The sequence below is a fragment of the Nipponia nippon genome, unplaced genomic scaffold, assembly GCF_047370975.1.
Source record: "Nipponia nippon isolate SJK-2023a ecotype South Korea unplaced genomic scaffold, ASM4737097v1 scaffold_11, whole genome shotgun sequence".
In the NCBI taxonomy this organism is placed as follows: domain Eukaryota; kingdom Metazoa; phylum Chordata; class Aves; order Pelecaniformes; family Threskiornithidae; genus Nipponia; species Nipponia nippon.
Window position 1 is genome coordinate 27,174,991 of NW_028262302.1, and position 18,727 is coordinate 27,193,717.

The following is an 18,727-nucleotide window of genomic DNA, read 5'->3' on the forward strand; positions in this document are numbered from 1 at the left end:
TAATTGATAGATGACCGCAGCCAATTGCTGAAATTTTTGCACCAGCAAGCAGAAGGCAAAGAAAGGTGCCCATGCAGCCAGTTAGAAAGTGCACGTCAGAGCAAATATTCTCCTCCAACTTACGGCAGTGCTGTGCTCACACAGGCCACGAGTGCCAGGGCGAGGACGGGAAGGGAGAGCTCCGACTTCATCTGCGCCAGCTGAAAACTGCGGAGAAAGTGGTGCATGGATGCATCATCCCCAAATCGCCCCTTGCACTCAATTAAAGTGTTGAGAGAAGGGAATAAGCACAACATAACATATTCCCATTCTGCTGTGATTAAGTCCACCAGAAATGGGAACAAGCTTTACATGTCAGGATTTTGAATGAAAAATCACTGGGGAGGGGGATCCAGCATTTTTCCTTCAATGGGGAAGACAGACGGACATGCATGCTGTCCCTGCGCCGGACACACACAGCCCCAGCTCTGGACAAAGCCGAGGAAAGGCAAGACAGGAGTCACTTTGGCCAAAATGACAGCAGCAGCAACAGATTTCTCTCCACTAAAAGTCAAGATTTTACTCACGCCAGCATCTCTCTCATACTGGATCCTGTCTTGGACTTGGCCTAGATTAAAAAGAAAGAAAACCCATGAGAAACCCACACACTGATTGTTGTATCACCGGGGCAAGGAAAAGTCTTTTCATTTTCTGGTTCTAGAGCCCTGAGCACACAGGGCTCCTCAAAACCCCTTCAGGCGGTACTCCAAGGTGGTCACAGGGAACAGCAATTGCTTAAACAACAAAAAAGATAAAAAACTCTACCTAGACCTTCATTGCAAGATTTTCTCCCACGTTCATGCCACTGTGCAGGATTTACCACCTGGATAAGCATTTTTTCAAGGTTCTACCAAGCCATTACCCTGTGACTCAAGCACATCACGTGGTTTAGCTACGATCTCCACTATATCATAGAATCATAGAATCATTTGGGTTGGAAAAGACCCTTAAGATCATCAAGTCCAGCCGTTAACCCAGCACTGCCAAGCCCACCACTAAACCATGGCCCTAAGCACCACATCTCCCTGGCTTTTAAATACCTCCAGGGACGGGGACTCAGCCCCTGCCCTGGGCAGCCTGGGCCAGGGCCTGACAGCCCTTTCGGTGAAGAAGTTTTTCCTAATATCCAACCTAAACCTGCCCTGGTGCAGCTTGAGGCCGTTTCCTCTCATCCTATATCTGCAGGGTGCAATTGTTTTCTGGGATGTCTTCCCACAGCCTGAGACAAGCACGTGGGCCTCAATTCCTGCTTGCTTACCAGACTCGCCCCTGTCCCCTCTGCCCTGACAGAGGCAGAGCTGTATGAGATTTATATGACATATATGAGAATTTTTATTGCAGAGACTTGCAATCCATGGCACAAGTCTGGGAAAGAAGACATGCTCGGTGGAGGTGAGGAATTACCTTCAAAGGTTCTTGTTGGAAAAGTGGTGGCTACCAGATAAAAGATAAGGTAAATGGATCCAGGAGGTCTGGAAGGAATATTTAATCTCAATAAAAATGGAATAGTTAATTGCATTCAAGATTTAATTAAAAAATAGAAGTGTTAGAGGATGGAGAGCCAGCCCACAGCTCCACCATTGCTACCTCTCTGTTTCTTGCCAAGCCCCACCTTGCTGGCAGCTGACGGCTTCTGGCCTCAGACACATCCTTCGCAGGAGATGACCTTTATGATCCTTGGCTTCCAGGTGGAACTCTCTCTTGAGTCTTTTCTCTGATTTTTTTTGACCCTGCCTGCCCTTGAAATGGAGCCATGGAATGCAAGGGCTGTCTGTCCATCCAGGCAGGGCTCTGGCATTAGCCCAACTGGCGTCGGGACCAAACGCTTGGATTTTGCTGCATTTATTGCTCCTGCTTCAGACAAGTTCATCGTAAATGTGATTTGTGGTGTAGGATTACATGCAGTCCATCCCTAAGCCTCCTGAACATCAACTTGAATTCATCACATTTGATGGAGAAAGGAGTTAAGGGATTTGCATGCCTTGGTATTGCTCTGCCCAATGGAGCCTCATTCACAGGAGACAGCTGGGAATAGGACAACAGGGAAAATCTCAGAAGTCCTTCAGAGGGTGGATCTTATCTCTGCAGGAGTTTTGGAAAGATTAAGTGGCAGCAGCAGGAATTATCAAGTCTTTTGCCTCACATCCTACAGCCACCCAGCTCTCCGAGAAGGCTGTAATGGAACGGCAACGCTGCTCGCTGCATCACGCCAGCTGGATGTGGGGGCTTAATCTCTGAGGACATGGGGCTTCAGGACCCCAAGGAGTGACAGAATATGTAAACCGTACCTTTTTCTCTTTTTTTCCCTAGTGATGCCATTTCCCAGCCCTCTGCACTGAAATCTCCGACGCAGGACGGACAGAAGGGGTGCTGGGCGCTTACTTTCCTTGGGTGGCCAGAGCCAAACATCTAAGGCAGAGCTGGAGGAGGCAGGTGCAAACCCTACGTTCTGCAAACAACCAGGCAATACCTCCCTCCCTTGGCAAGAGCACAGACCTCAATAACCCAAATCAGAGGTTTCTGAGACCCCTCGAACTTACCCGTCATTTAAATTCAATGTTAGTAAGAAGTAAGTTAAAAGGAATCTTTTTAAAGGTACAGCAATGAAAACTGCTTGCGATCTCTTCAAATAGCTGAGTTCAAAATAAAAAAAATAAGACAATTATTTGTCTTAAAACAAGAAAAACACTAAATTGATGTCACCATCTCCCTCTAGCACAGTTTGGTCTTTGGGCTCTTACAAATACGAGAGACCTGTATAGCTCCCAGTAAATAATGCAGCTCACCCCGTAAAGGCAAAGAGAATTATTTCTTTGCTTTCCCAGCCACGTGATCCATTCCCAGAAAACCTGACAGATCAGAACATCAAAATCAGAAATAAATTTTTAAAAAAGAAAATATTTTCCGTTTCTTCCCCTGCAAGCCATTAATCGTCACAAATAGAAAGGTTCTGCTATTGCATAAGTTAAAAGAAAGTCATTCAGGAAACGACCCTTATTTACCAGATTGAATGTCCCATATTCTTCCCTGAGAAAGTGGGTCAAAAATCCTTGAAAAGTTGTCTGGTCTCCCCATGTCCAACGGGCTCGATTGAGGTAGGACGAAGCCGGCAGATAGAGATAAGGCAGCAAACCAGCCAAGAAGCATAAACCCAACTTCAGCAAATGGCCTAGGGACAATTCCTGCACCAAAATATGTCATATTGCATAACAATGTTTATTTTAGTTTAATCACGCTGGAACTTCAAGAACAGATAAAGAAAAAACATCAAATATTATTTACACAGAGCTGATCTCTCAATTTATAGTAAGTCCCTACAAAATGCTATGTTAAACCTTATGATTTTGTGGATTACTAGGAAACTGCATCAAACTGATCTCCTTTGCATGGCAGGGTGAAATTTAAGTGAAGCAAATAATATTAGCTAGGACTCATGAGTATCATACTCATTGCATCTTTCACATTTAAATCATGGCATGACATGCATAGATGGCTGAAGCACTGCAAGGCTGAGATAACCCACTTTGCAGCGATTAAGAGTTGGCTGGTATTCCATCTGGCAAAAAAAAAAAAAAAAATGCTGCTCCAGTACAACTACACACATCATCACCATCATCAGGAGTCAGTTTTGCCGTTTACTTTATCGTGATTACACTGGCTAAATTGGATAGGCCAACTTTTGGGGTGGGATTTTCAAGACTGCCTAAGGGATGAGGAAGACGAGACTTTCAAAGGGACTTCTGTGCCTAACTCCTTTAAGTGCTTTGGGAAATCTCACCCTAGAATATTGCACGCTTGCTTTATCGTTAGCCACCGCCCTGTCAATCAAAGCACTTCTTCAGCAGTTGGGGTTACGGGGAAGAGGCACCATTCAGAGTGATGATCTACGGAGCAGAAAAAGGAGCTTGGTAATGGTGGTGGTCAGAGTTCCTTCAGAAACAAGCTGGCTCTTTTTTACTTAAAACGGCACTGTTTTCCATCAAATATCCTTCTTATTAGGTGGTTTTCTGCAGCAGGCACTACTGGGCTGTCTAAAGTATTTCCCAGGAATATTATATTGGCACAGGACTGTCCTTGCTGGAAATCACAGAGGTCTCTTTGGACCTCCCTGGTTAAAAAAAAAAAAAACAGCTCTGGTTAAAGAACACAAATACATTGCAGAAGTGAGCCTTCATTGTGTTAAAGGAAACGTATAGTCAGAAAGGGGGTTGCTGGAGACACTGAACAGATTTTGGATCCATTTTGTCTGAGTTGCATCTTCTCTCTTGCAGCTCGCATGCTTCACTCCAGGCTTAGTTATACCCCGGGCTGTTACTCAGAACCACACTTGATTTATCAGGTTGAGGGTGGAAAAATACAGGCAGGACTGGCCCAGCAGCAACCTGCCCAACTGCCACCTTGACAGGGGCAAAGGAGAGAGGGGGGAGTAGGTGGAGGCTTCTCAGGGCCACCTGCAAAGTGATCAGAGCATCTGCATCGTTGAGATGTCCAGCCGTTTTCAGGGCAAAGTAGAGTTTCTACAACACATCTGCATCCAGCCTGATGCATTGCCTCACAGATCACCTGCAGAAGACAAAAGCATTGCAGGGACCCTGAACGTCACCCAGGAGCCTCATCCAGACAGGTGCACATCACCTTCATAAGCCAGGCATGCCAAAAGGGGTTTTCACCTTCTTACACAATGAGCAAGTTTAACAAAGAGGTGTAAAAGGAGGGACATCTTCACCACGGGATCTCTGGTAGGAGATGAAAGGGACATATTTGGCCGGATCAGAGGCTTGCTGTTTTGCTGAAGGTCAGCCTTCCTTTAGTCTTCTCCAGCTGGCACGAGCCAGGCGCTCTTCACCTGAGGGCTGACTGCTCTTAGGACTCTCAAGTCCCAGCTACATCAGAGCTGGAGGCCACCGAGCTTGGCACGTCCCAAGGAGATGCTGAAGAGGACTTCTCCCTAGAGACAAGCCTCTGCACCCTTCTTGCCGTGCTGCTTATTCCGGATGCACCTTCAACTATCAACAGCAGTCGCAAGATGCTCTGCAACGAGTGGACATGGCTTTTGTTTGCTACCACCATCAACATCCAGAAACTCATCTCCAGGCAAGTTGATGGGATGAGAAAGCCAGTGCCATCAGCCAGAAGAAGCAGTGCTCAGACTGCAGATGCCTGTGACTTCTCACCAACAGATATTTATCTGCTTTCCTGTTTGGTAGGGCATTGAACATGTTCTTATTTCCTACACGCTGAGCAGTTTTTAGCTCCGAGTATTGGTCTCGTGGCTGGGTACTTGCGAGCAGCTGGGGCAGAGTGCTCCTCTGCCAGGAGACACGGGCAGGTCGCAGACTGCTGCTGTGAGCAAAGCCCCTAAATCGTGATCGGCGGCTCTGGTGTCAGGCTGACGGACCGTAACTTCAGTGGGTTATGACTGACTAGTTTAGACAGACCATCGACCGTCCCTGTTTGCACGTTGACATAAACGTGGCACAAGTGCTTGGAAAGAGAAATTACTCACTGCCTTACAAAAACAGATGTATGGGCCAGCAAAATACGTACCGTCTTCCTGAAAAGCCGGGAGAGAACCCAAGGCACAATGCAAGCGATATAAAGCACTATCGTGTGCTGATTGCACAAACTGAGCCCGCAGCAAAAGGCACCAAGTTTAGAGATCTGAAAGGGAAAAAAAACACATTTGCAATTACTCTTTATAGTTTGCAAAAACATCCAGAGACCAGAAGAGCTTTAGTGCAGCCCATAGCACGCTTACAGGAGAAAGGCAAATACATCGGTGAGCACTGGTCAATTATTACACAGGTAACACAGGCTATTTTTGATTATTTACAGGGAGATTTCATTTGTTTAACGGAAAATGTTATTTAAGAAGCGTCCAGCGCAACGGCTATGTCTCCCTGTATACAGCTATCATCCATAGCACCATCATGTCGTAATGATGCGATGGGGTCCAGTTCCTGAACCCCTGCGGCACAGGGGAGACTGCCCAGCAGTCAACTCCGAACAATGCAAAGTTTTCAGAAGCCATACCCTAAAATAATGCCATTATGTACAGAGACCTCATTTTATATAACAGGAATGATTTTTTTCCTCTTCTTCAGGCATATAGGGCTAAAGTCAGGGCTACACAAACTTCCTAAGCAAAGGGAATTAAATGTGATACCCATCATTAGTCAAAAAGCTCATTTTCAAGCATCTTTGAAAGAGTTTTCTGATAAAACGGGTAATGCATCCAGACTATGCAGCACGGTGCAGGGTATTTCTGGTACTCATTGAGGATTATTCACAGGTTCGTTATTGGCACCATGGCCATCCCTGGCTGATGCTAAGGAAGGCCTCTCTCTGCCCCACGCCGCCGTATGCTCTGCTCTGTCCCAACACCATCAGACCAGTGCTGAGTCCTCGTCATTCAGTGGGGGAGGACGAGGCTACAAGAGCAACTCCATATAGAAACCTTGGGTCAGTGCCACGTACACCACTGGCCACTGCTCCTCCTCTGAATTTGCCTCCTCCTCCACCATCGCTGGCCACTTGGTCCATGTTACAACCTGAAGCCAAGCCCCAGGGCAGCTCCTCGGTGGGCAAAAAGCCCCCAGATGTTGTTGGAGAGGAGCTTACAGCCCATCCTCACCTCCCCAGCCATCCCCAAGGAAGGCAGCACTTCTACCTGTCATCAGAGCATCGCTCCTGCTTATCTCAGCCACCCGGTGAGGATGGCATGCGAGGTGCAAACTCTCCTTGGCGTGGTGATGGCATCACCTGGTAATCTTTAATTGACTGCCCAGCATTCAATGTTGAACGCTGCCTTGCCATGGAAACACCTGCCATAACTTCTGAAAAACATTTTCAGAGTTTCAGAGCTGCCCTGCAGGACTCAGAACAACCTCAGTGATTTTTCAAGTATATTGATGAACTCCAAGCACACCCCCGAAGATGTCTGCACGACCATCTGATTTATGAAAAGTGCTGTGAGCTTGCTGTTGGTAGCCTGGCTTCTTCAAGGCATGGGATGCCAGACACCTAAAAACCATTGAAACAAGCTCCTTTACTGCTTCTGAAAATCTCATCTGAAAATCCCATTGGAAATTGGGCACGTGAAACATGGAAGCAGGTTGGAAAATGCCCAACTCCATCTTTGCGGAGTTTAGGTTGTAGGGATCTTGGGACAGCGCTCATCAGAAAAGAAAAAAAAATCCCGTGGTGAAACAAGGTCTCTATAACCACTGGTAAAACATGTTATTTGAGAACTCGTGAAGCTGAGTAAACTACCACTGCGGACTCCTGAAATTCTAGCCTAGGCCAACAAAAATCCTTTTATTCACACAACTTACAGGAGTCACAGCAGGCAAGTCTGTGAGAGGAGAAGAGATCAGATGTTCAGGCCAATAGAAGTAGAAAGAACAAGACTGCCGAGTAAAAATATCATTTGGCTGCCTGGTCTGTTTATAAAGTAGAGAATATAGCATGAAATTTAAAGTCTCTGTATTTAAAAATGCCATTACTTTAGGGGCACATTTAATGTCGAAAGAAGAACTGATTGATTGAAAATTTTGTCGTTTCTGTTTTTCAGTAGAAACCTGGGTTTCTGACTAGATGAAGTTTTCTGTAAGATATATCTATTTACCCCCAGGAAAAATATCAGCTCTGAAAACAAAAACTTGAACACCCACAGCCTAGTCTGAGTCTTTGATGCAGGAAACTAAACTTTGCACTACAACATTTAGATGAAAATGATTTTGCTTTTCCTTTTCCGCCCTATGTGTACTAAACAACCCAACCCCAAACCCATCCAACAGGTCCCAACTCAACCCTTAAGCAAAGCGGGCAGGTTTTTCAATGTCTGGCACTTCCGAACATCCAGGTAGGGCAGGGACCGACACCATCCAGCACAGGTGCTGAACCCAGTCCCAAAATTTGGCCTTCTTTATTGAAACAAAACTAAATCAACACTAAATGAATAGGAAATTAAACCGACGCGTGATAACTAATTGAAAAAAAATAAAGAACTATTCACTTTGCTTGAGATGTTTTACCTTTGATCTCTCTTTTGCAGCGGATGCCTCCTCAAAATGCGCGGTGAGAGCCATCAGCAGCCCCACAAACAGATTGTTTAAGCTAAAAACCTCCGCCGCAATGGACCACTGCCATGTTAGACGAGAAAATGAAAACACCCCCGCAGCAAGGATTCCTCCAGCATATGAGCCAGAAAGCCTGCAAACACAGATAACATGAAATCTTCTTTTCCAACAAAAAAGCCTACTTTATTGTCCTTTTTTTAATTTTTTTTTTAAACATACTGTAGCAGCAGAAATGATGACTGCCACCCAGCACCCTGCCAAAACATTATATGGTTAATATCTTCCTAATAATTTCTTTGCACTGAATTGCAATTAGGAAGAGCAGGCGTTAGCCAGCCCATCTATTTGCAAGCCACCCAACACCAGAGAGTCGGCTTCTCGCAAGTGCCATGAAAACTTCCAGTATTGAATTTGGTTCAGAAGCCCCAGTGAGCGATAGCCAGTGGGTCATGGTACGCCGAGCCAGGGAGTCACGCCTCTAATGGGATACTCTCCACTGGAGGAGACGCCAGCAAGGGTGCAGCCTTAAATTCATCAAGGCACTGAATAAAGAGTGGATTAGAGCTATTCATGATGGACAGCATTAGCAGAGCTTTCCTGGGGGGGGTGTTCAGTGTCTCGGGGGTGGGTGAGGATTGAGGCGCCCGTGGTCTCGGCAGGGAGAGGTGCCCACCAGGGTCAGGAGCGGGGAAGACGGGCGTCAGCTCCAGCAAGCAGGAGAGTGTGGAGGAAGCGGGTGAAGCACCCGCCGTTGGGATGGCCACGAGCCCGAAAGCCGAGCACCTCTGCGACTCCCGGATGGGATTATGGCACACACTCCCTACGGAGCTGCTTGCCCAACTCAGCTGGATGCTGCAACTGGCGCAGGGAGCCCACGAGGTGGGGTTTAACCCAGGAAAACTATTACGCCTGTTCTGCAATAGCGGCTCTTCCCACCCGGTCGCACCGGGGGCAGCTCCAGCTCTCGCTGTTTGGAAGATCGCGTCTTTGGGAAGTCACCCTGAAAAGATGCCATGTAGGGCACCACAACCAGCTCAATTATGCCTTATCCAAAGACAGAAATAGTTGCAGCTATGGTCAAAGCTCCTCTCCAGAAATTCACCATCCTGCTGTAAGACTAAGCCAGGCGCTACCACAAATTGGGTATTTTTCCAGTCCCACCCCAGGTGCACACACTTCTATTTAGTCCTAACATTTCCAGCAGGTTTAAAGCAAAATTACTATAAGAAAGTTAACTTCTTCATCAAGTTACCCCTGTAATTTGCTCCTAAATACTGGCCACATCCTCTAGCACAGCCAAAGTCCCCACGTGGTTTGTTCTGCCCATCGGGGATCAGAGAGTGGACATTGATGTAGGACTTGCTTATGGGGTTCCTCACGTAAGTCTGAGATAAATGGAGACCAAGGAAACAAAACCTACAGCCTCTACGAAGAGAGATGAGGGAGTTGCTGGCACAGCATTCCCTGGCAAGGGTTCCTCTCCTTGGTTATGCTTTCTTTCCACCTTCCCAAAATGACCTCAGTACACTGAAAAGCCAACCGATGTCTGTAGAGGTCAAAGAAGGACTTGTGCAGGCAGAATGGGAACTTTTAATCCATTAAAAATGGGAAGCAGGGTTCATGGGGAGGAGAGGACTGGGATGAGAGCTTGGAAAGACCAGGTCTCTATTCCTCCTCCTCCTGCCACCGACACTGGACGTCCTGGGTGGTCTGGGACAAGCCACTCTGCTGCTATTGCCCGTTATCTGCGAAATGGGACTAAAGATTTTTATCTCCTTTCTAAAGCATTTTCAGATCTGCAGCTGCAGGAGGTAGCTGGAGGGCAAGAAGCAAGGCAGTTCGGTTAATACTGGGGAAAAAAGAAACCAACTCCCAGGTGTCCAAGGCCAGAGCGAGACAAGCTCAGGGTGACACAAAGCTTCAGCATCAAGATTGTAGGAAGGAGTCTTGAAAAATCAATGGAAGGGGAAAAAAAACCTGAAAATTCCCAATTGACAGCAGGTGGGACTGTTTCAGACCAAATCTGTGTCTGCAAAGTACCCTATGAGAAGAAAGGTGAACATGGGACCTCTTCTGTAGGAAGTCAGGCAAACTTTGAAGTACCTAACCTTGCCAGCTGAAAAGCCCAGGCATGCTGGGCTTACCCATCCCCGACCCTGCCATACAGGTCGCTCCAATCCAGCCCTGCTACACAATAATTGTATCAGAGGATTATTTTTTCACGGTGAACACCAACATGTCTATAAAATGAGTTGTTACATCCTTATCTAAGTCCACAGGGTAGCGAGCCCTCGTTCAAACGTGAGGCTCCCAGCCTGCAAAGTCATCGGTGCAAGAACTGCAACGTGGATTTCCACATCTCGCCCCCTTTGCCCACTCTCACTCCAGCCTGCTCAAGCCACCATAGCTGCAAGATCAGCAGGGGGGGCCATGAATTCACCAAATTCACCCATGCTAAAGGGCCCTGAAGATCAGCTGTGTTTTCAGTAGCATCAAGACAGATTTGAGGCTGAATCTGATGGCACTGGGTGACTCTGATGCAGCCCTGGTGATTTGGTTCACACAAGTGTATCTGTCTGTCCCATCATAATGGGAAAACAAGTCTAAGGACTTGTTCATAGTCATTAAAGTGACTAACGATGCCCCATGCCTTCCACATCTCCTTTGTGCTCACAAATGCATCACCACCATGGTGGACTCTTCCAACATCTAAACTTCACTGCGGTTCAACACAGGTCCGGGTATTCAGCATGAAATTCTCCAAGGCAAGACCTGTCACCCACTGCATTAATATCACATTTCAAAATCACACAACTGCACATAGCAAAGGCGTGCACGGGCATAAACGCTGCTCTGTCGGTTTTGCTACCAAGGTAGCCCAGCAGCCCTGAGTCCATTGCCTCCACGGGAGAGGTGGGACACACATGACCTGTCTGGCAAGGTTTTCAGCCTCAAGGGCTTTGGTTGTGCTCTCCTCCTCCCTGTTACTGGAAAGATTTGGCACCGGAACAGAGAAAGGAAAGATGTAATGGAGTTTGCAGGAATCAAGTCAGGAGCGGTGTCTGCTCCTAAAGAAAAATCCCAGGAAAGGGCAGCAGGGCCATGTGTATTTAAAAAACGAGAGATCCCCCGATACACAAACCCCACTACACAGCATCTCTAAGTTTTGACTAAACCCTTTAAACAGCACAAACTTCTAGTTACAAAGAAACAAGTTTGTAAATCCCTTTGAAATTCTTGCAGGGAAATAAGGTAAAAAAAGGTAAAACAACTTTCCCAAAAACCTTGGGAGGAAAAGCAGCACTTTAGGCAAACAGCCCAATCATTTACCAATTCTCCTTGTCTTTCCCAGAAAAGACTCGAGCGTATCATTAGAGATGAAAAGAAATCCTGTCCTCTTGATAAAAAGTCTCAAACCTGCAATTCAAGTTTTATGAAATAAGGCTTAAGCAAAAGCTACTCAAGCCAAAGCTTAAAGACTTATCCCAGCTATGTGGGGCAGGGGACACCTCTGCTCACTGTCCAGCACAGGGTCAGGATCCAGCACAGATCTGTTCGTCAGCAGAGCCGGTGTTGCCTTGAGTTTCCTATGAAACTCATGGGAAAGCCAGGCTGCTAAGCTTACTTTGTAAAAGCATGTTGCACGCATGGAGCACTAAGCTCCTGCAAGTATACTAGATGCTAAAAAACCAAATGGAAATGTGTTGTGTTCTTGAAGAACATCAAGACAGTAGCTTTGCAAAATGCAATCTGGAGACCAAGAGTTTTTTGCAGATTCTGTTACCATCAATAGAAGTGATGGATTTAAGAGTCTGCTGATTTAGAAGGAAACGCTCTTGGAAGTGGAAGCGATCAGAGCAGGTATCTCCAGATAAGGATGAAGACCACCTGGCACAAAACCCCCCAACACATCCAGCAGGTCTACCCAACCCAACAGTTCATGGTGCAAAGTAGCACCAGCAGGACAAGCAGAAATGAATCCCACACAACTATGTCAGCATGATGGTGGGGCCAAATTAAACCAACCCTGCCTTGCGGCTGGGCTAACATGGTCATAGAGCTCATTTTGATCGACATGAGGATCTCCATGCACCACTGCACTCTGCCATCGGGCAGCCTCTTGGATTTCTCCAGCATGGAGTGACACTGTGCTGTGTCTCTCTTGACTTAGCGCCAAGACGGCCCCCAAACCCACACAGTTGGGTTTTTTTCTGAAAACACCTTTCAGTTGCTTAACACTCTCTCCTTCTGACAGCACATCAGGGCTCCAGAGCAGAGAGCAGCAGAGATTTATCCTCACTTGACTTCTCCTCATGCTTCTGTCTTCAAACACAACATTTTTCAAATACAGTTGAGGTGCTACGAAAAACATTGCAAAGACCCATGACAGCTGGATCCTCGACTGGCCTCATGTAAAAGTGACATCTAGGAGGGCTTTATCCCACTGCTTCTGGGGAGCAGGGAGGGTAGCCTCCTCCTCACCCAAAGCCAGCATGTTTCCCCCAGTCTTTGGAAGCGGTATGAGAAAGAACAGATGACTGGAACAAGAGGATCAATGGGTTGCCAACAACAAAGCCATGGCAATGGTCATAACCATCCGGTGTTCATCTGTCAACACAGCGTAGGCATAAAGCTACCTTGCAGCGACTCCCTCGAGAAGAGAGGCTTTACAAAGAGCAAAAGGTGGTCAAAAGCCTAGGTAGGGACTGTCTCTTGGAGAAGAAGGCTGGGTCACCTAGAAGAAAGCATTTGGAGTAGTAATACCCTGCCATTGGAACAGCCTCAGCACACAGAAATCAGCTCATGAAAGAAGAAAAGACCTGCAGCCAGTGCGACAGTGGGAAAGTCTTCGTAACTTCTCCCGGGGGTATTACAGCTCTACCACCACCAGGCCCACTTCGAGAAGGATTGAAGCACCGAGCTTGAATAAAAGCTGCCTTCTAGGCTTGTTTGTCTTACGTGGAGGAAAAGCCAAGGGAACAGCTTGTATTTTTGATTTTGCAAAATAACTCATTTGGGACAAGATCTGCTCAAAGCACATGGAGCACTATCAAAACAAGTGAGAAGAAGGTCCCTTCCTATCGGTCGACCAACTGTAATCTTCTGAACCTGGGCAGAAATTCCCATCATCTGAAAACGCACTCAGAAGGGGCAGAAGCAGTCAGCAAAGGAGAGGTCACACAGTCCTTTGTCAGAAATATTTTCCCATGGCATCCCGAAACATAAAAGGAAAGGACTAAAAAAATAATTATTATTTTGTTTTCCTTTTCAGGCACCAAAGTGAAAGAATGTGCGGCTGGGCCTCAGCTCCAAGGACGCAAGCAGCAGAAACTTGCTTTAATCAGGAATATTTTAGCTGCAGGTTTTTATTCAGAGTTTGCAGGAACAATCAGGAAAACTGAAATTAGGTATTTTAATTTGTTTTTGCAATTATAGTTCTTAGCTTCTCATTTGTTGGCAATCACTAGAACATCAGTTTGCAATTTAAAATTTAGCCTCTCTTCTAAGTTTGGTAAAACTTACAAGAGCACAGGTTACACCTATAACAAAGAACCCCATCAGCGTGTTTACTTTTTATTTAGAAAATAATGGCAGACATTTTATACCTAATAATTTGCAAAAATTTCTTAAATGATTGGTGTGAAGCTATATATGGATGGGAACTGGAATTTAATTAAAATGTTTTTGTTACATGCAATCTTCAGTGCACTGGATTCATAAAGAAGAAAAGTAAGATAATCGGAACATTGTATATTTGAAGCTGATGCATTAAACACCGGAAAAACCTATCTGTACCTAGTGAAATAAGCTGATTACTTCTGCCTTCTGTTCCCTCCAAAACTTTACAGGTAGCAGATCTCACCCTTCCATGATCTCAGCCACGCATTTTTTTTTTTTTTTTAACTCAGTGGAATAAGAAAAAAACCTCCCCCACTTTTTAAAATCTCCACTAATAAACTAATTAATGGATTTTTTTTTTTTTTTAATTTCAGTCTCTCCCTGCACCTGCAGATGATGACCCTGATGTCGGCGGTTCCCTGTAGACCTGTTCCCTGTAGTACATCACCAGCAAACTCTGCCTCTGCAGCGCTGTGACTTTGCTTCGCAGTAGCAAAGATACAGCCCTTCAATGTCTTTTTATTTCATGGCATAACAGACTAGCGTGTTAAAGATTTAACATTTCAAATTTAACTCGAGAGGTTTCACTTGTTTGATTTATAAAAAACCACTTTTTTTGACATAGGCTAAAAAAGAATGGGACTTAGAAGACTGAATAAGCAAGCTTTCTATAGATACATCTTAAGGGAGTATGTGTGTTGGTGCTGAAATAGAAGAACTATTTAAAAATAAAATACAAATAAAAATCCAAACATGAGTTTAGGACCTAAGTAATAATAATTATCCCCAAAAAACCCAATCCCTCTGGGTTTGCCTGCCTGTTAGTCACAAACACTCAATGGACAAAAGGCGGTTTCTCTTGCTCTCAGTGCTGAAGAGCCAGCACAGGTACCACTGGGAATAGCAAACCAGATTTTATTCTTCCTCAAGGACCTGGAGCTGAATAGCCACTTAAGCCCTGCCCGCAGCCTCTGCTCCCAGCGCTGGAGGAGGAGGCAGGAGAGCGCGGCTTGGCTCATTGATCCTGGTTCAGTCTTCATGGCTGCAAGGAGAGAATAGAAACCAAGCAAATGGGCAGGACCAGCATAAAAATAACCCCCAAACGGGCACTTTGGTTACAACTGACTGCTGTCCTTCGCGTCAAATGGGGTTTCAGCATCACGCAACTTCAGCATTCCCACAGACCCATGATGTCTCGAGGTCGGGGCAAACAGGCAGCATCCTCACCACCCTCCCCATGCATTCAGTGCTACTTCTGCTCAATACACCCTCACATCCAGCCAGGGACTGCCACCACTTATTCAGCCTTTTTAAAAATTCTTTTACTGAAACACCGCAAGTTGAAGAGGGGATGCTCCAGCCTGGATAAGGAGTATTGAGCTAGTGAGGATTTTGGCTAAGGGGAGCTGGTCCTTCCATCCTCTTGCATACGTCCTCCTGGACGGGACGTGTCCAGTAAGGACACCACCTCTGTAGGATAATATTGAGCCCCTTCCTGTCCCATTGGTAAATACAGGTCCATAAATGTCACCAGCACATGCAAGAGGCATCTTGCATGCCACCCCTTGGGTGCCGGGGCCGTGCCACCTCAGCTCCTCTCACCAGGAGGACCAAGCTGTGGTGAGGTACCCCAGGCTGGTGGCAGGGACCTCGGTGGGCCTGGACCCTGGGGATTGGAAGAGTCCCTGCGAGGGCTTGGCATGGGAGTGAGGAATGGGATTTCCCGACCTCAAACCTCGCACGTTCCCAGGCACCCGGCACCACGCCGGAGCGGAGCCTGCCTGCAGCAGCCCCCTTCCCAAGAAAGTCTGGTAATTAAATTCAACGCCTCCATGCCAAGCTATCCCAGAACAGTTCAACGAGTAGCACAACTCACAATAGATCGATAAAATGCATATACAGCCGGGCTACTTAATAAATACCGCCCCGTACTCACACCTTTCTAATAGCGAGTTGTAAAAACTCTGCTTCCAGCCATTAAAAATGAGAAATTCTCTCGCGGTGTCTTTGCAAGCAGAAAGGATATATTAGTTAGACCCATTATTTGATTCACAATCCTTAGAAAATAGGTATGCCTTTATCCCGGGCGCCTGTAATAACCGGTGCCTACTTCCAGCAGCCAAAAACCCCAACCCTCGTCAGGAACCGACTTTAGCTATTTAAATGTTTTATAAGTTTTTTTTGTAATTGCAGAAACTTTTCCTAATCTGACATTTGTTAAAACCCCTTATTAGAAATTATGCAGCCGCAGAAAGAAAAAAAAAAAAAAAGAAAAAAAAGGGGAAAAAAGTAGAATAAAATATAAAATAAAATAAAAATGAGCTGGCTTCACAATTACCAAGTCAGCCCATGCAGCCCTTCGCTATTGTAGGGAATGGCATAAACCCCCCGGCGGCCTATCAGCTCCCTGGCAGGCAGGGGGCTGCGCTATTCAAAGCGAGAGATACAAGCTGCAGGGCAAAAACCTGGCAGCTCCCATCTGACCCCCCAATCCCCGGCTGGTGACAGCTCCAAGCTCCATGGCAAATTAGCCCTTCTCACATTACAATTGCAGGAGACAGATTCCATTAGCGGTATCTGAAATTGAGTGGAGAGCTGCTCCGTTATCAGACTTGACTCATAAGCGCCGCTATTAATCAGAGCTATGATAGCATTTATATATTTCAAGCTATCTGCCGCCGCTGTGATATTCTGCTACAAAGGGTTGATGGGACTTAGGGAAGGGAACAATGGAGCTTTCTGGGAAAAGCAGAGTAAATCAAGAAAGTCTGTGACTTCCGCACATTCTGAAGGGATTGCGGTTTACATAAATTTTCTCCCAATTGGAGATTGAGCTCTTCCTCATCTTACACATGGGATTTAGTTGTCACTCAATGGTAACAGCTGTGAAAAGGTGAAGCGGCCCACCGCTCAGAATATTGCCTCCGCTTTTAAAGCAATTAACCCATGAACAGGAGGATACCTGGTGATATCAAAGGGATTAAGCCAAGCAGTGCATTATTAACATTTCCTTGAACTAATTCTAACTCTGACTAGCTGTCAGAAAAGACTCTTCAGTCTTTAAAAAAAGAAAAAAAGAGAGTTTTTTGCCCTGCTTTCCGCCCCCCTCCCCTTCAAAACGAAGCAGAGTTATTGCAGCCTAATGTGCCTACTTTAGTGCAAAATGCAAATGAACACATTTGGTAATGTCTTCGAACAGCCTGAACTCAGTGCTGGTTTATTATGGGGACAAGGGGGGGAAAAAAAAAAAAAATATGATCAATTAGCCAGGGGTCATGGTAGATATTCTCCTAAAAGCCAATTAATACTTGAGTACCTTCCTTTCTTCTCTCCCTCCTGAAACTTCGTAACTACTTGTTACTAAGACCGGCTGCTTTTGAAATGGTCTTTGCGCTGTGCTACAACGGCGACAATCTACGATAATCTGTAATCTGGAAAAATGCAAATATACTCTGTAAGGAGATTCCCCCTTCCTTAAAGCCCAATATTTTAATTGCCCACGACGGTCAAGCGGGCACCGGCACACCAGGCGGGAACAGTCCTCTCTCATCCCTCCATCTTCCCCAAACCGTGCCCCAAAAAAAGGAGCCAAACTGTTTGGGGACGACTCCTGCTCCAGAAAACCTGCACACCCCAGGGACACAGAGTTTTTCCCCACCCGTCGCAGGCAGCAGACAACTTTTCCCAGCACCGGTTAGTTTTAAGTGACCATCAGCCATGAGGTCCCTCTGGAGATGGCCATGAAGGTGACCCATCCTCCTGCTGCTCCAACACGCCTGGTCCTTCCCAGGGACCTTCCCACCAGAGCTCCAGGACATGCATCACTGGAGCAAGAAACCTCAGAGCCGTCAGGATGGTCAAGTGCCATTTCCAAAACATGTCCATGATTTCAAAATGATCAAATCATTTTGATGATTTCATTATACAACATGCCTACCGCTCCTTTTTGTTGGTGGTGGGAGAAGAGTTGGCTCCAGTTTTCATATACATCCACAGTGTGTTGCCTGGAAGGTTTGGGGGGCAGGGAATATATATTTTTATATATATATATATATATATATATGCACGTATCAGTCCAAAACTTAACGTGATATGCAAAACAACAAACCGAAGAGACGTGAACTGCGTAATTTAATGCAACATCTTCCCCCTTTTCAAAAACCCCTGTGCAACTCAGCCAGAATAAAGCCAGCAAAAACTTACCAGAAGTACTTGGGCAACGACACCACCTACCCTGCTCCTGCCCCTGCAATAAATTAGCTTTGGATATTTAGATACAGCAAAGCAGCCAAGCTATGAAAGGTATACACTGAAAAAAGAAAAAGGGGAAAGCATCCTATTTCTCTTTGCAACAGAGAATGCAAAGAATGCATCATCTGTGCAGAAAATGACACTTTGGCAATCATATTATAAGAAGATAATTGGTTTACTTTGTAAACTTGCTATGCTTTGCCTCCCACAGTAAAACAAATACATAGTTGTTTAAAGAAACAATCCTATAGCCGCACTTGCTGCGTCCTAAAAACATAAAGCAGCTCCCCCCTCCTTCAAAGCAAAGATGAATTACTTGCCTCAGTTACAAGCAGTCCGAGAAAACTCTTTGTAAATGCTATTTTACGATAATTACAAGCAATTTATTAAGACTGTGCAAAGGGGGGGAAAAACCCATATTTGAGAACTAATGCAAAGGAGTAAACCGCTCGTTCGGCGATAGTCTGGATTACTGACAAAAGAGCTTTTTGCATCAACGCAGTTCGACATAACTTTGTTTTAAGAAGCACAATCCGGGCTTAAAAAAAAATAATATAATGAAATGAATAATATAATATAATGAATAAACAAAGAAGAAGTTGGAGTTGGTTCCTATCGACCCTGGCAGCGTCTGTGCGGAGCATCCCGCCAGCCATCACCTGGCAGAGGAGAAATCTGTCGAAGGAATAAATTCGATCCTAATCCCGCACACGCCGGACCATCCCAACACCACCCAG

The 18,727-nt window shown here is 45.8% G+C and overlaps 1 protein-coding gene across 4 annotated transcripts in view; it reads right to left on the reverse strand.

Annotated features, from left to right (window-relative positions):
- Positions 1 to 18,727, reverse strand: part of TMEM260 (transmembrane protein 260) — a 37,707-nt gene that overhangs the window by 9,892 nt on the left and 9,088 nt on the right. For all 4 annotated transcript variants that reach the window (XR_015702410.1, XM_087748067.1, XM_087748066.1 and 1 more), the window contains exons 4-8: positions 8,076 to 8,253; positions 5,587 to 5,700; positions 3,042 to 3,221; positions 567 to 607; positions 124 to 207 (exon numbers count right to left, since the gene is read on the reverse strand). Coding sequence is in view for 3 of the 4 variants with exons in the window: in XM_087748067.1 (XP_087604193.1) it covers positions 124 to 207; positions 567 to 607; positions 3,042 to 3,221; positions 5,587 to 5,700; positions 8,076 to 8,253 (597 nt within the window). In the remaining variant the exon portion in view is untranslated. The remainder of the gene's footprint in view (positions 1 to 123; positions 208 to 566; positions 608 to 3,041; positions 3,222 to 5,586; positions 5,701 to 8,075; positions 8,254 to 18,727) is intronic.